The sequence below is a fragment of the Fistularia commersonii genome, chromosome 20 (genome assembly GCF_037954325.1).
Source record: "Fistularia commersonii isolate RoL2024-O1a breed Wild chromosome 20, RoL_Fcom_v1.0, whole genome shotgun sequence".
In the NCBI taxonomy this organism is placed as follows: Eukaryota; Metazoa; Chordata; class Actinopteri; order Syngnathiformes; family Fistulariidae; genus Fistularia; species Fistularia commersonii.
Window position 1 is genome coordinate 11324852 of NC_141303.1, and position 13332 is coordinate 11338183.

Genomic DNA, 13332 nt, shown 5'->3' on the forward strand with positions numbered 1-13332 from the left:
GCCTCAGCCAAACACTAATGGTCATCACAGCAGGCTGATCCCGCAGGCAATGATGGGGGTGGGAGTGGGAGGTGGAGAGGAGCAGAAAACTCTCCACCAGGATGCTACGGGAGTCATGTAGAATATTGTACAGTTGAGAGGACGTCCCACCGACAGAGTGAAATCACTATCTTGACAGAATCATTAAAAAAAATGCAAAATTCAACAGCAGAAAAAGGGGCTTACCCTGTAATTTGGCTGCGATTTGATTAGTTTGTTACTGGGAGGAAAGAAACACAAAATTAAATGAGGCAGGAAACACAAGATTCTCATTTTGATGATGTCATGGCAGACAGGGGGTGGAAGGCAGTGTGAGTTAGCTGTGGGTCGGAGGAGGCCAATCATGGATAGTAATTGTTTACACTGGTACATTAAGTTTGAGGGGTTTCATTAGTGTGGCTTACACGCATGCTCACATTTTATATCAGCTTCAGCCTGAGAGTTCAGATGAAACACAGGCCTGAACGCTTCCATGTGTCAATCCCAATTTTCGCAGAGGGCAGGGGAGACACAAAAGTGGAAGATATTCAAAGGATCAAATCCAAATCACTCTATTTCAGATGAGTTGCATTGCTGATATAAATAGACAGTACATTTTTCTGATTTCGCAATATAATGGATAATAGATATAATGGATACATGAGATAGTTGGGGATTTTTTAGCAACAAAGGATAATAGTTATTTTTTTATTAGAATTGAATTGAATTTTGAAATTTAAGGAGACAATCAAGGAGCAGGGACCTATTACTGCCTATCAATGAACCTACAATGATGTAGGATTCTAGGAAACACCTCAGATATGAAGCGATAGAGATACTCTGTCCTACAACATCCAAATGCAGCAACAACAGAAAACAATGAACTGAAAAAAAGTCTCCTATGGTTGAAGGCGAACAAGAGCTAGTGATTTTTTATTCACTCAGGGTAAGATTTAAAGTGAATACATCCCATACTTGTTAGCGGGATCTCTCAGAAAGGCCTTGAGGGACTTTCACTAGATCCAGAACAAATTGCCACTTTAACACAAAGATAAAATTGATTACAATGCGACTTTCTAAGCTCAAGGTCTGCTTACAACATACATATATACATACATACTGTACATATATATATATATATATATATATATATATATATATATATATATATGTATATGCCATCTTTCACTGATGTTTAGCCCCCTAGCAAGTACATCTCCAGATTGGGGTGCAAGTGGCTTCACAGGGATGTCTCTCTACCACTCCCTGCATCTGACCCTACTGGGATCTTTGACCCCATCTACAATCCTTCCTCCGTACCCACAACCAGAAGCTTGCTTTCTCCGCCTCTTCTACTACCTCTGTGACAGCTCGCTGCAGGCTTGCCCCTGTTGTTCCTGTAGAGTGGAGTAGCTGGATCACTGACCGGCCTACAAATCCCCAGCACCCAACCTTCACCGGGTGGATGTATGCTGCCCACCCTGCCTTCCTGCACTCCATTGCCAACTCTGTGTGCTTGAGCCGCTTTAGCTCTTGTGCAGCTGGTATGCCCTCTTCCCAGGGCACGGTCAACTCGATGATGAGGACCTGCTTGGCAGCCGTGGACCACATGACGATGTCTTGTCTCAAAGTTTTTTTGGCGATCTGACTTGGGAAGACGAGCTGCCTATCCAGGTCATCACGCATCCTTCACGCCTTTCCTTCTTTCCTGGTCACAGTTTTGGACATTTGCGGGTTGGCTTATGAGATGTTTGCAGCTGCTCTGCTCATCTCTAGGTGCTCTGCCAGCTTCCTTAGCACTTGATGCCACCATCTAAGATGTCCCTGTGACAGTGCCACTCAGCATGAAGGCAGGATGTGCTAGAGGCCTGCCTATAAGAGCAGAGGTAGGAGCACGTAGGTAGACTATATCTTGTTTAAAAAAGGTAACCTGAAAGAGATCAGTAACTGTAAAGTAGTTGTAGGTGAGAGTGTAGCCACACAGCATAGAATGGTGGTTTGTAGTTTGACTCTGGCAGTGCAGAGGACAAAGTGGTGGAAGCTGAAAAGGGAGGATTGGTGAATGGTTTTGAGGGAGGAGTTGAGAAAGGCTCTGGGGGGTCAGGGAGAGCTGATTCCAGATGATTGGACTACTGCAGCTAATGCGATCAGTGAGACAGGGAGGCGAGTACTTGCTGTATCGTCTGGAAGGAAAGTAGATAAGGAGACTTGGTGGTGGAATAAAGAAGTGCAGGAGAGAAGCGGTTAGCAAAGAAGAAGTGGAATACTGGGGGGACTGAAGAGAACAGACAGGAGTACAGGAAGATACAGTGTATGGTAAAGATTCAGGTAGCAAAGGCAAACAAAGAGCGTATGATGACTTGTATGACGGTTGGACAGTGAGGAGGGAGAGAATGATTTATACAGGTTGGCAAAACAGAGAGATAGAGATGGAAAGGATGTACAGCAGGTCCAGGTGATTAAGGATAGAGAGGGAAATTTATTGACAGATTCTAGAAGAGTGATGGGAAGATGGAAAGAGTACTTTGAAGAACTGATGAATGAGGAAAATGAAAGAGAGGGAAGGGTAGAAGAGGTGACTGTTGTAGAACACAAAGTGGCAGAAATTAGTAGCAGTGAAGTGAGGAAGGCATTGAAGAGGATGAAGAGTGGAAAGGGAGTTGGTCCTGATGATATACCTGTAGAGGCATGGAACTGTCTAGGAGATGCAGCTGTAACGTTTTCGCCTGGATTATTCAACATGATCTTAGAGAGAGTGATTAGATCCCTGCGGAATGGAGAAGTGTGATGGTGCCCATTTTTAAGAATAAGGGAGGTGTGCAGAATTGCGGCAACTACAGAGGGATAAAGTTGATGAGCTATACAATGAAGTTATGGGAAAGTGTAGTGGTAACTAGACTCAGAGCAGAAGTTAGCAATTGTGAGCAGCAGTATGGCTTCAGGCCTAGAAAGAGTACTAAAGGTCAGAGGGAGCTGCATTCTGCTTTTGTAGACCTAGAAAAAGCATATGACAGGGTGCGAAGCAAACAACTCTGGTATTGTATGAGGAAGTTTGGAGTGGCCCAGAAATATGTCAGACTGGTGCAGAACATGTATGCTAGCTGTGAGACAGGGGTGAGTTGTGCTGGGGGTGTAACAGAGAAGTTCAAGGTGGAGGTGCGACTTCATCAGGAATCAGATCTGAGCCCCTTCTTGTTTGCAGTGGCGATGTACAGGCTGACAGATGGGGTTACATAGGAATCTCGATGGACCATAATGTTTGCAGATGACATTGCGATCTGTGAGGGTAGGGTACAGGTTAAGGAAAATCTTCAGAGGTGGAGGAATGCTCTGGAAAGGAGAAGGATGAAGGTTCATTGCAACAAGACAGAATACATGAGTGTGAATGAGAGGAACCCGTGTGGAAAGGTGAGACTACTGGGAGTGGAGATCAAGATGTTGAGGATTTCAAGTACTTGGGGTCAACAGTCCAGAGCAACGGAGATTGTGGAAAAAAGGTAGAGACAAAGGTTCAAGCAGGTTGGAATGTGTGGCAAAAAGTGTCAGGGGTCATATATCATCGAAGATATCAGCCAGAATGAAAGGAAAGGTGTGAGACAGTGATGAGACCAGTGATGCTGGATTGCCTAGAAACAGTGACAATGACAAAGAGGTTCTCTTTGGGTGAGACCAGGATGGATAGGATCAGAAATGAGTCTATCAGAGGGACGGCACATGTTAGATAATTTGGAAAGGTCAGAGAAGCCAGACTGAGATGGTTGGGTCAGGTACAGAGCAGGGATAGTATATTTATTGGTAGACGGATGCTTGAATTGGAGCTGCCAGGCAGGAGGTCTAGAGGAAGACCAAAGAGAAGATTTATGGATGTAGTGAGAGAGGATATGAAGGTAGTTGGCGTGAGAGGAGGATACAGAGAATAGGGTTACATGGAATAGGTTGATTTTTTGTTGCGGTGACCCCTGAAGGAAAAAGCAGGAAGGAGATATATTTGCTGTTATTCAAGAATTCCTACACTAATGATGATAAAGTTACATGAATGAAAAGCGAGATTACTTGACATTAGACACGCATAGGGAAGTTTCATTTTAACTTTACTTTCACTGCAATATCATACAAATCTGAAAAAAAAAAACACTTCTGGGTTATGTCAAATACACTTCTAGTTTCTCTTATGTTTCAGAGAAACACACCTACAGACTTGAAAGGATATGAATTCATTGTTGTTTTACATTCAACAACGATCTGTGGTGATGGAGAGCAGCTGCTTTTCCTGCTATAATTTGTTGGGTAATACTATTAAGGAGACCAATTATGATTCTTCATTGTTACAGTCGTCATCTCCCAGTTTTCTGATACTGCTGTGCACCACCCATATACATCTGCTTAATAGTATCATTACATAAAATGTAGGCCAAGCTGTAACAAATAGATGATAACAAATGAGTCACAGAATGAAAACTATAGAATTAAAACAGAGAAAACCAGTGGGAAAGTCAAACAAAATAAACACGCTTTCATGTCCAGGATGTATAACTTATAACTTTTCAAAGTTTAATAAAGGGAAAAGATCATTTTTGGAAGATGTAATTTTAGGGGTTTGCCAAATCATTGCAATGCCTGGTAGGGAATGTTCTATTCCTTTCTTTTCTGCAGTCAAGGGACCAATCAGCTGATTCATTTTGGTTTATAGTTGATGTGCAGTGAGCAACAGCCAAGGAACTGCAGCTATGGTAAGAACAACAGCTCATTACTGAAAAGGGGATTTAGTCTGTGACCTAGGTAATAACATTTTACAATCCACATGAATTTTCCATTTCAAATATATGTGTATGCAATTATGGCAGACAGTGCTGCCAGACATTCTCAAATCACAGCAATTAAATTGTGAGAAGAAAGATATTATGATAGTTATCATGGTCCAAATTGTGACAATAAGACCCTCGCTCATAATAATTCACAATTACCATTTAATGCATAATTATATGCAATTAAATTATTACATTAGCTGCCATCATTACAATGAATTAATACATAACAATTATGAACTGGTAATAACACACTTTGTCTTCATCAAACTGATAACATGGAACTCTTTGTCTGTTTTAACACAAAGCCTGATTTAGTCTGAATTTAGTGAGGCCTGTCTCAATGCCAAAGCATCTTCGTTTTAATTTCTAATAGTAGACAGCACATCAACTCCCAATCTAGTTTGGATTCAAATTTATATCTATATTCATCCTTTGGCTTTGGGGTACTTAAAAACTATTTTCTAAATCCCATTAACATTTAAAAAAAAAAAAAAAAAAAAAAGCCAAATCCTTATTTTATCCTTTGTCAACATTCTGATAACATAGATTCTTCTCAAGTGATTTCTGAGCACTATTTCATGCAGTGTAAAAAATCAAATTAAACATTTAATTCTTTGTTGATTTACTGGCTTGACAAAGGAAAATCACTCTTATGGAGTTCTGGGTCAAAACAATACCTGTGCTGGGGTACTTTTCACCAGCTTAAATCAGCCCTCCTCTGTGCCAAGAATCAACTTTACAGAATTAGATTCAAAGTGAATAGAGAGCGAGAGAAGGAGATAAGAGGTGCCAAAGTGTAGCTGCTCGCTGAGTTGATTTAGGGTGAAAAGGGGAAAGACTGACATGCTGCAATCTGCTTTCGTGGAAATGTAAGTTGCTCGTGGGGGCCTAGCCCCTCAGCTATGATGTGGGTTGGGTGTCGCGGCAGATTCATTTGTTACCACTGCGGCATCGGAGAGCTGATTGGAGTCAGCCAGGAGTACAGTGATCATTTCCTTCCCATTTTTCATGAGTCAGTCACATTTAATTCTGCTGCCCTTTACAAGATAAGACTCCTACAAGGTGATGGTGTTCCCAATTATCTCTAGAAAAACGTGACTTTCATCGGAGTTACACGACCGAGTCGAAATTTCTGTCCACATTCTTGCAGTATTAAGAGATACCCCCCCCCCCCCCCCCAACCCCCTTGACACCTTAGAACAGTCGCCTAACTCATGTTGCCATATCAACACTGACATCCTTCCTCTGCTTCAGCACATGAGCTGCAAAGAGAGCCTGTTCTCTTATCTTATATGAGGGTCTCCTATGTTGGATGCGTAGTGGAACACTTCTATGACCAGATATGGACCTTGCAAATTTTTCAATTGCAAACACAAGCAATTGGCCAAAACTGGCAAAATTGCCATTCAGAGCTTTGGGCCACTGGGTGCGGGTATTACAGAATTACTGAAAATCTGTGAACAGGAGAGAAACATGTTGAGCATACCCCGTTGATCTGCTCATCCTTGCTGTAGCTGCTTTCATTATAACCTCTTGTGTGCAGGTGCTGCAACAGGCTTTTCCTTCAGCTGCTTCGGGATCTACTTCCTCCCACTCTTGTAATCTTTGGGCTGGTTCAGACATCTGTGCATGTGTATTGTTCTTGAGATTGTTTTTTAAGAAAAATTGAAATATGAAGCCATTCTATAAAAGCCAGACTGTGGGAAATTAGATTCTTTTTTTTTTCTCCTCAAAACAGACCTTCATGCTGGGGACCCATAAAGAACCATCACTAAGCCAAAAATGTAATCAGGAAAGAACCCGTCTACAGATCCAAATGGTCTTCTAGAAGGGTTGGCTCACTTAACAGAACAATTAGCTGAACTAACATCTTTCTTAAATGACTGTTACAGGCCACTGTGACAGCAGTGAGTGTATTTTAATTAAGGTTTTGAACAGCTCAGATGTGCATTTGTAGAACTCACAAGGGGCTCTTTCCCAGGAAAAAGATGTGCAGTGAACTGCTGTAAGTTGCATTTTGAACACTGGGTCAACATGAGATAAATAGATTGCAGACAGTAATCATGTGTTGTTTTGTGTGTCAAATAAAGCAGACAGAATTAAGGAATGATTTCTAATAAAGCTCTCAGCCCCTTGACTAAACGAGTAGGGAACATACCATAATTAAGACACAGAGATGGAGTTCACTGTCCAGACAGGTAGGCAGCGGGAGGTACAACACTCCACATGAACGGGATAGTTTAAATCACCATGCCGGAATTCTGTCTCTGTTAGAAGTGTTTGGTTTGGAATTTCATGAAACGAGAACTCCTCCTAGGACGTATTTAAGTGTGTTTTTCACCCTCAGGAATAAAAACCCAGAAATATCAAAAACAGAAAAACACCTACTGTGATTTGTGGTTTGTAACGTACTGTATTTCATGTTGTAAAAGCATCTTCAGCCCGAGCCAGAGAGCAATGGTGTCACAGGTTGAAAGACAGAGTGGCAGATGGAGAGCGGAATCAGACAGAGGAGAAGAAACGTGCCGTGTTGGTTTCTCAAGTTTATTCGATCTGTGGTTATCAAAGACAATGCCCAGGAACATAAGTTATGAAATGACAAGGACTCTATAAATGATAATGCGCTGCGGTTTCAAGCTCAAATGTAAATATATTTTTTTTACTCAATTATTTTCAAAGAGCAAAGTTAAAAAAAAAAAAGGGGGTTGGGTCAACCGAAGACATAAGAGACAGCAGAGATGCAGAAAAGGACATGATCTCAGTGGACTGCTTTATTTGGTGAGCCTTGGGACAGCTCGTGTGTGCGTGCTTGAATATGCGCGCGCTTGTGTGTGTGTGTGTGTGCGTGTGAGTCTGTGTGTGTGTGTGTGTGTGTGTGTGTGCGTGCGCACCAGGAGTTCTGCCGCACTCCACATAATCTTACCATTGTGTTTTGAAGACAGTCCCTGCTGTCAGTGCCAGCCTCCCCAAGGGCATGGAAACAAAAAAAAAAAAAAAACACTGCTCACCAGAAACAGGCACCAGGTCGTGACATGGCCCCTTTAGACTTAAGACACAGGCACACTTGATCACGCACACATTCGTTGTCTCACACACACACACACACACACACACACACACACACACACACACACACACACACACACACACACAGTACAGTACATGGTGCACAAACCCCATCCATTCAAAATTAAGACAGTTAAACACGCAATAAAAGCACATTATGGTATTATGAAATCAAGTGCACATGAGACGAGATGGAAGTAGCACAGAGAGAGGAGTGGTGTAGTGGAGAGCATGGCAAGAAGAGGATACAGTACATTCAGTAAACAATATTAAACAAAAATGGGAGAAAAAAGAAAGAAAGGCAAGATTAGAATCAAAACCACCATAAGGATTTAAATAAAAATCGAAACACTTTTTTCCAGTTAATCATTTTTTTTCTCAGTCACTGATTCAAAGCTCCAGTCTTAAATAGTGCCTGTCAGTCAGCGGAGAGCGAGCGTGCTGAGTTTAGCCTTTTCTTGGTTCTTGTATTTTTTTTTTTTTTAAATCAATGTTCAACGTCTACATCTCTACAGACCTGGGTGTGAGATCGTTGGGCCGGGGGAGTAGTGGTAGGGTCTTCCATGGCCTGACGTATGCGAGGGCATTTACACGTGCTCCCATATTCACACGCGCACTCTCACACACGCACACACACACACACACACACGCACACACACTCACATAAACAGAGTGCATCCTCAGACCTACCAGCCGCAGGTAAAGGCCTTCATTTTTTTTTTCCTCCTCAGCAGGGCGTGCAGGGCACGCCTCCTTCTGTACAAAAGCAGCCTCCGTCTCGGCAATCTGAGTCTGCGAGTTTCACGTCCAATCATCTTTTTTATTTCTTCCTCTGAGAGGTGAGCAGTTTGTCTGCCTCGGGGTAAGTCGGGTACTTCACCGTCTCGATTTTTTCTTTGACCTTGTACGAAGGATAGAGGCCGGTGCGGCCTAGTTTGCGGTTGATCCCTTTGGAGTATCCATCCCAGTGGTTGCCTGCAACGCCGATCACGTCACCGGGCTCCAGGGGAATGTCCTCGCTGTTGCGTGGCTGGTGGGGATAGACGGCGATCTGATTGTGTGCGTTCTGACCTCCAAAGTAGTAGATGTCGTCCAGGGAGTAGAAGAAGGAGGAGGCGTCAGGATGCAGGGTCTGCATGATCTCATAGGCTACACGGCAGACCTGAGAGAAATCACAGGAAGGAATCACCCTGACTGTAGGACTGTAGGGCTGTGAACATGCAGAGAATGCGCTATAGTTTTATTTTTATTTCTCCAGTCCGGAAAAAGAAGGATGACATGATTGAGTCTCGTCAAACCTGATACCAAACCATGATAAATCTTCAGTACCGAATATATGTGCTGAACGACAATGTTGGTGTTGATCACACTGTTGATTACATTTGGGGAAAAAATACACACCTATAACCACAAGAAACTTAAATGCATTGAGACGATTAATTGGTACATGTTGTTGCTTGAGGGGATGGAGAGAACAGAGGCATTCCGAAGCCCACATCATCTTGAAAACAAAACAAAAAAAAACCTTTACACACCATTTTTCTGCCAATAAAGTCAGCTTAAATACAGGCAGCTTTCTGATGAATGTGGGAGATCACTAGTGAAGGACGCAGAAGCAACAGAAGTTTCTTTTTAGAGCCATTTTTAACTACACTGCGATTCAAAGTGCTCTACAGCGCAGGGTTGGAAACACTAAGACTGATGTCTCAGTCAAAGGTAAACGTGTGAATTGACAAGGTGAACAGAGGACAGCGGAGGAGTAGCAGGCATGAGAATAACTTAAGGGAACACTGGCAGGTAAAATGGCAAAAAGTGCTCAATCAAAACACATCATATGGTCAAAAGTATTCGTTCACCTGCCTTGACTCGCATATTAACTGAAGTGACATCCCATTTCAAATCCATAGGGTTCAATACGACATCGGTCTACCCTTTACAGCTATAAGAGCTTCAACTCTTCTGGGAAGGCTCTCCACAAGGTTCAGGAGTGTTTCTGGGAATTTTTGACCATTCTGGGATGAGAAGGCCTGGCTCTCAGTCTCCACTCTTCTTCTTCTTCTTCTTCTCCTTTTGGCTTTTCCCTTCAGGGGTCGCCACAGCGAATCAACCTTCTCCATCTAACACTATTCTCTGTATCCTCCTCACTCACATCAACTACCTTCATATCCTCTCTTACTATGTCCATAAATCCTCGCTTTGTTCTTCCTCGAGATGTCCTGCCTGGCAGCCCCACTCTAATTCATCCCAAAGGTGTTCTATAGGGTTGAGGTCAGGACCCTGTGCAGGTCAGGCAAGTTCATCCACACCAGACTCTGTCATCCATGTCTTTATGGACCTTATTTTGTGCACTGGTGCAGTCATGTTGGAAAAGGAAGGGGCCAGCTCCAAACTGTTTCCACACAGTTGGGAGCATTGAATTGTCCAAAATGTCTTGGTATGCTGAAGCTTTCTGAGATCCTTTCACTGGAACTAAGTGGCCAAGCCCAGCTCCTAAAAAATGACCCCACACCATAATCCCCCCTCCACCAAACATCACACTTGGCACAATGCAGTCAGACATGTAGCGTTCTCCTGGCAACTCGTCCATCATATTGCCAGATGGAGAGGCGCGATTCATCACTCCAGAGAATGCATCTCCAGTCTTTTGCAGTCCAGTGGTGGCGTGCTTTACACCGTGCATCCGACGCTTTGCATTCCACTTGGTGATGTGTGGCTTGGATGCAGTTGCTCCGCCATGGAAACCCATTCTATGAAGCTCTCTGTGCACTGTTCTTGAGCTAATCTGAAGGCCACATGAAGTTTGAAGTATACAGCAATTGACTCTGCAGAAGCGACCTCTTCGCACTATGCGCCTCAGCATCCTCTGACCCCGCTACATAGGCTTACGTAGCGTACCACTTTGTGGCTGAGTTGTTGTGGTTCTCAAAAACTTCGATGTTCTTACTATACAGCTGACGGTTAACTGTGGAATATTTAGGAATGAGGAAATTTCATCACTGGATTTGTCGCACAGGTGGCATTCCATCACAGTTCCACGGTGGAATACACTGAGCTCCTGAGAGCGAACCATTCTTTCGAAAATGTATGTAAAAAGGGTTAGTCTGCATGCCTAGGTGCTTGACTTTATACACAGGTGGCCGTGGAAGTAATTGAAACACCTGAATCAGATTATTTGGATGCGTGAATGAACACTCTTGGCTATACAGTGTATATATAGGATGGGCAGGGACACTGAGGAAACAGAAGCAAATCCAAGGAAGGGCTATATAAACTGGTCAAGGTTGTTCAGACAAATGATAGATAGATGACTGATAAAAGATAATGACATATTCACAGATGACATTGGAAAAATTACCGTGCAGCAGCCAGAAGGGCTTGAAATAGTGTAGTGTTGTGTAAGCCAACAGATATTTTGTGATATATACTGTATCAAATCTTTAAAGCAGATCACTCAGAGCTGTCCGATACATTTTACCCACAGGAAGAATGACAACATTTTTTAAATACCTATATTTGCCTTCTGTTGGATAGATGGGACATGCTTGACTATAAGATATGTCTGGGTGGTGAAAAGAGGTGACGGTTCACAAAAAGGGGATTCCTCCATCATGGGAGGATGGTCTCATTTCAGTCATTCCAGAACCTGAAGGGCATTAGAGCACCATACATTTAGCTCAATCCTCCAATAAAGCATCTTCAGCAATGGCTTTTTGAGTAACCGAACACTATTAAAACAGCTGATAGAGGAGCAGTGCACTTGATTTCACTTTTTTAAAAAGGGACAAACACAGGATAATATTACAGAGTCATACGTATGGAAGATCCAGCACTTTAAGTGGAAGGTGTTTGTAGAAAAGTTCGTATAGAGCAGGAAATCAAGGTGATGCATGGGGAGGTTCTACTGATAAACCACTGTGAGAATTAAAGGAATTGGATGAACGACAGAGAAATTTTAAATAATGCTGAACGGGGCAGCACCCACTCTGTGCGCTGCCTTTGTAAAGCCTTTACTGCAAGACCCACTTCAAAATAAGGATATGAGGGAACTTATAAAAAATGGCAAGGAACATAAAATATATCTTTTGGCTGATGACATCATTGCAATTCTTGGAACAAATGAGTAATATAACATTCATCTTGGAAACATCAAGAAGACAGATACCTTTTGGCACATTAAATCTGTGGAAACTCAATGTTCTATTAAAAGATGTTCAAAAATCATTTTCTTTCAGTTTAAATCCAAGGAAAACGCCTACAACCCATTGGTGGAAAATTACACGTAGCAGGAGATGTATTTGTGAGTATTTGCTTGCATATTATACAACACCTATTGACATTCTGATGTAAATCTACTCAAGAACAAACTTAACGCCTCAGAATATGGGTCCTCACGTTGAGCCTCACCATTCATAAAGCATACAAATGTGCAGGCACGTACTTGCTATCCACAATTATATAAAAATCTTTATTTTTTTTGTTATCTCTCGGCCCAGGGACTGACCTGCGATGAAAAGGTGCAGACCAAGAAGTCTGTCTGAGACAAGAAGTGGATGTCCAGGATAACTCCTCTCAGCGAGTTCTCTGTGTAGCGGTTGTGCAGACCCGCAGACCACGAGATGGAGTTATCGCTGATGAACTCGTACTCTGGGTACCTTAGAGGAATAATATGTGAAGGAGAATAAGTGGGATGCACAAGAAAAAAACAATTTGTTTTAGATCTGTTACTCCCTCGACTAATATTCAAAGATGATAATCCTCCAAACCTTTATTCATTCATTATCTATACCGCTTGTCCTGCACTCAGGACCGGTTGACAGTTGATCAAAGAGCCACATATAGGGACATACATTCACTCTCATTCATAAGTCTGGGCAATTAAGGATTTATGATAAACTAACTGCATATTTTTGGATTGTGGGAGAAAACCAGAGAACCTGAAGGAACCCCACGTAATTCTCGTGGAGAACATGCAAACTCCACACAAAAAGGCCCCACGTGGGAATCGAACCAGGGACCATGTCCCTGTGAATCGGACAGGCTAACACCACTGCGCTGTGCATCCTCCAGATCAGTGAACAAATCTTTTTATATTGGAATCATTAATATCATGTAGTCCTTCGTTAGACTTACTTTGTCTTGGCTTCCTGCAGCAGTGAGGGGTCATCAGTGGCGAGGTACACTCGTTTCTTGTCAACATGGACGCGTCTGGCCAAATGCTGGAACTGCTCCTCCACATGCAGCATGTACTCCTCTATGGGATGGAAGGCTGCTTCAGTCCCCACCTTATCTGTCCTCCTCACATGGACTCTGCATGCGTGCACATATTGACAAACACGACATGAAACCACAGTCTTGAAACAGAGTCATTATCTCCTAATTAATGTGATGGCAAACTATTTCACCTCTTCTCAGGTCAGTTTCCATTCTTTTTTTTAATCAA

General features: G+C 42.7%; 1 protein-coding gene and 1 pseudogene across 2 annotated transcripts in view; both read right to left on the reverse strand.

The window, feature by feature from the left end:
• Positions 1–1923: 1923 nt before the first annotated feature.
• Positions 1924–2816, reverse strand: LOC147222942 (uncharacterized; annotated as a pseudogene).
• Positions 2418–13332, reverse strand: part of fut8b (fucosyltransferase 8b (alpha (1,6) fucosyltransferase)) — a 107938-nt gene continuing 97023 nt past the window's right edge. For both annotated transcript variants that reach the window (XM_086166808.1, XM_086166807.1), the window contains 3 exons: positions 13023–13199; positions 12394–12544; positions 2418–9054 (listed from right to left, as the gene is read on the reverse strand). In XM_086166808.1, coding sequence (XP_086022934.1) covers positions 8713–9054; positions 12394–12544; positions 13023–13199 — 670 coding nt within the window. In that variant the 3' untranslated portion in view covers positions 2418–8712. The remainder of the gene's footprint in view (positions 9055–12393; positions 12545–13022; positions 13200–13332) is intronic.